At 46.8% G+C, this 3,299-nt stretch overlaps 1 protein-coding gene across 1 annotated transcript; it reads right to left on the minus strand.

Moving 5' to 3' along the window:
- Window positions 1–654: 654 nt before the first annotated feature.
- On the minus strand, window positions 655–3,048 carry LOC127926619 (spidroin-1-like). Its single transcript, XM_052512066.1, has 3 exons — window positions 3,041–3,048; window positions 2,482–2,936; window positions 655–2,399 (listed from the first exon to the last, which is right to left on the minus strand). The coding sequence occupies exons 1-3, from the start codon at window positions 3,046–3,048 to the stop codon at window positions 655–657; spliced, it is 2,208 nt and encodes a 735-aa protein (XP_052368026.1).
- Window positions 3,049–3,299: the final 251 nt, after the last annotated feature.

The raw sequence follows: 3,299 nt of genomic DNA on the forward strand, positions 1-3,299 counted from the left end.
CAGCAACGTAAACTGACCTTTGACCTTCTAGGGCGGCATAACGGAGACTTCCTGTAGTGTGTGCAATCCCAACCGGCTGGCGCTGCCTGCTGACACCCAGGAGCCAGGGAACCATGTTTGCATCCCAAATGGCACCCTATTCCCTACGTAGTGCACTACTTTTGACCAGAGGCCTTGAAACTAGTGCACTATGTGGGGAATAGGGTTCCATTTGGGACTCAGACAGAAAGGAGGGGATCGTTACGTAACAGACGTCAGCAGCACGTCAACAGAACATTAACAGCACATCCAAGGAAATGCTTCCTGTTGTTACTGGTTTTCATGCAGATCAGTTTATCTGGGGTGTCTGGGTAAAGAGGACATGTTGAGTAACACTGTCTATGGAGCACACACATACAAGGTCATACGAGAGCAATTATAATTCCTTATGATACCAAAAATACACTTTTTATTACTAATTTCCATGTAGATAAGCTTATCTTGGGTTGTCTGGATGGAGAAGACGTCTCTATAAACATCAGACAGGAAGGAGCAACTACAAGTCATAGCTCGTGAATTTCACTCCCACTTAGACATAGAATTCCCCATGTATGACTGTCTGACTGAGATTAAAGCCATGTCTTTCTGTTCCTATCCTATCGTCTCTGGGTGTTCTCAGACATGAATCTTACTTGGGGGAAAAATGACAGAAGAACCAATGCCACCGTAGTCTATGACAGAAGAACCAATGCCACCGTAGTCTATGACAGAAGAACCAATGCCACCGTAGTCTATGACAGAAGAACCAATGCCACCGTAGTCTATGACAGAAGAACCAATGCCACCGTAGTCTATGACAGAAGAACCAATGCCACCGTAGTCTATGACAGAAGAACCAATGCCACCGTAGTCTATGACAGAAGAACCAATGCCACCGTAGTCTATGACAGAAGAACCAATGCCACCGTAGTCTATGACAGAAGAACCAATGCCACCGTAGTCTATGACAGAAGAACCAATGCCACCGTAGTCTATGACAGAAGAACCAATGCCACCGTAGTCTATGACAGAAGAACCAATGCCACCGTAGTCTATGACAGAAGAACCAATGCCACCGTAGTCTATGACAGAAGAACCAATGCCACCGTAGTCTATGACAGAAGAACCAATGCCACCGTAGTCTATGACAGAAGAACCAATGCCACCGTAGTCTAGAACCAATGCCACCGTAGTCTGACAGAAAGGGTGACAGAACCATGAAGAACCAATGCCACCGTAGTCTATGACAGAAGAACCAATGCCACCGTAGTCTATGACAGAAGAACCAATGCCACCGTAGTCTATGACAGAAGAACCAATGCCACCGTAGTCTATGACAGAAGAACCAATGCCACCGTAGTCTATGACAGAAGAACCAATGCCACCGTAGTCTATGACAGAAGAACCAATGCCACCGTAGTCTATGACAGAAGAACCAATGCCACCGTAGTCTATGACAGAAGAACCAATGCCACCGTAGTCTATGACAGAAGAACCAATGCCACCGTAGTCTATGACAGAAGAACCAATGCCACCGTAGTCTATGACAGAAGAACCAATGCCACCGTAGTCTATGACAGAAGAACCAATGCCACCGTAGTCTATGACAGAAGAACCAATGCCACCGTAGTCTATGACAGAAGAACCAATGCCACCGTAGTCTATGACAGAAGAACCAATGCCACCGTAGTCTATGACAGAAGAACCAATGCCACCGTAGTCTATGACAGAAGAACCAATGCCACCGTAGTCTATGACAGAAGAACCAATGCCACCGTAGTCTATGACAGAAGAACCAATGCCACCGTAGTCTATGACAGAAGAACCAATGCCACCGTAGTCTATGACAGAAGAACCAATGCCACCGTAGTCTATGACAGAAGAACCAATGCCACCGTAGTCTATGACAGAAGAACCAATGCCACCGTAGTCTATGACAGAAGAACCAATGCCACCGTAGTCTATGATAGAAGAACCAATGCCACCGTAGTCTATGACAGAAGAACCAATGCCACCGTAGTCTATGACAGAAGAACCAATGCCACCGTAGTCTATGACAGAAGAACCAATGCCACCGTAGTCTATGACAGAAGAACCAATGCCACCGTAGTCTATGACAGAAGAACCAATGCCACCGTAGTCTATGACAGAAGAACCAATGCCACCGTAGTCTATGACAGAAGAACCAATGCCACCGTAGTCTATGACAGAAGAACCAATGCCACCGTAGTCTATGACAGAAGAACCAATGCCACCGTAGTCTATGACAGAAGAACCAATGCCACCGTAGTCTATGACAGAAGAACCAATGCCACCGTAGTCTATGACAGAAGAACCAATGCCACCGTAGTCTATGACAGAAGAACCAATGCCACCGTAGTCTATGACAGAAGAACCAATGCCACCAGTCTATGACAGAAGAACCAATGCCACCGTAGTCTATGACAGAAGAACCAATGCCACCGTAGTCTATGACAGAAGAACCAATGCCACCGTAGTCTATGACAGAAGAACCAATGCCACCGTAGTCTATGACAGAAGAACCAATGCCACCGTAGTCTATGACAGAAGAACCAATGCCACCGTAGTCTATGACAGAAGAACCAATGCCACCGTAGTCTATGACAGAAGAACCAATGCCACCGTAGTCTATGACAGAAGAACCAATGCCACCGTAGTCTATGACAGAAGAACCAATGCCACCGTAGTCTATGACAGAAGAACCAATGCCACCGTAGTCTATGACAGAAGAACCAATGCCACCGTAGTCTATGACAGAAGAACCAATGCCACCGTAGTCTATGACAGAAGAACCAATGCCACCGTAGTCTATGACAGAAGAACCAATGCCACCGTAGTCTATGACAGAAGAACCAATGCCACCGTAGTCTATGACTGAAGAACCAATGCCACCGTAACTGAATGGTGGTTAGTGACTGAAGATTCTATGACAGAACCAATGCCTTCCACTGTGTGATCTGATCTCACCAAGGGTTGCAGCCGGTTACAATAACCAACTGACATGTCCATCGAGCCGGGAATCCTGTCACGAAGAACCAAGGACGTTCTGTCCCCCAAACCTAGGACAGAAGTCCCCCGTAGTCTAGGTCAGAAGAACCCCCTAGGTCCCTGTCCCCAGCACCAGTCTCTACAGAAGAATCAATGCCTCGTAATCTTGACAGAAGAACCAGCCACCTAGTCTATGACAGAAGAACCAATGCCACCGTAGTCAACCAGCCCTGACCTGCTCTAATACCCCAGCACTACCACTCCAGAAGAAC

This window comes from Oncorhynchus keta, unplaced genomic scaffold (genome assembly GCF_023373465.1).
Source record: "Oncorhynchus keta strain PuntledgeMale-10-30-2019 unplaced genomic scaffold, Oket_V2 Un_contig_796_pilon_pilon, whole genome shotgun sequence".
NCBI lineage: Eukaryota > Metazoa > Chordata > Actinopteri > Salmoniformes > Salmonidae > Oncorhynchus > Oncorhynchus keta.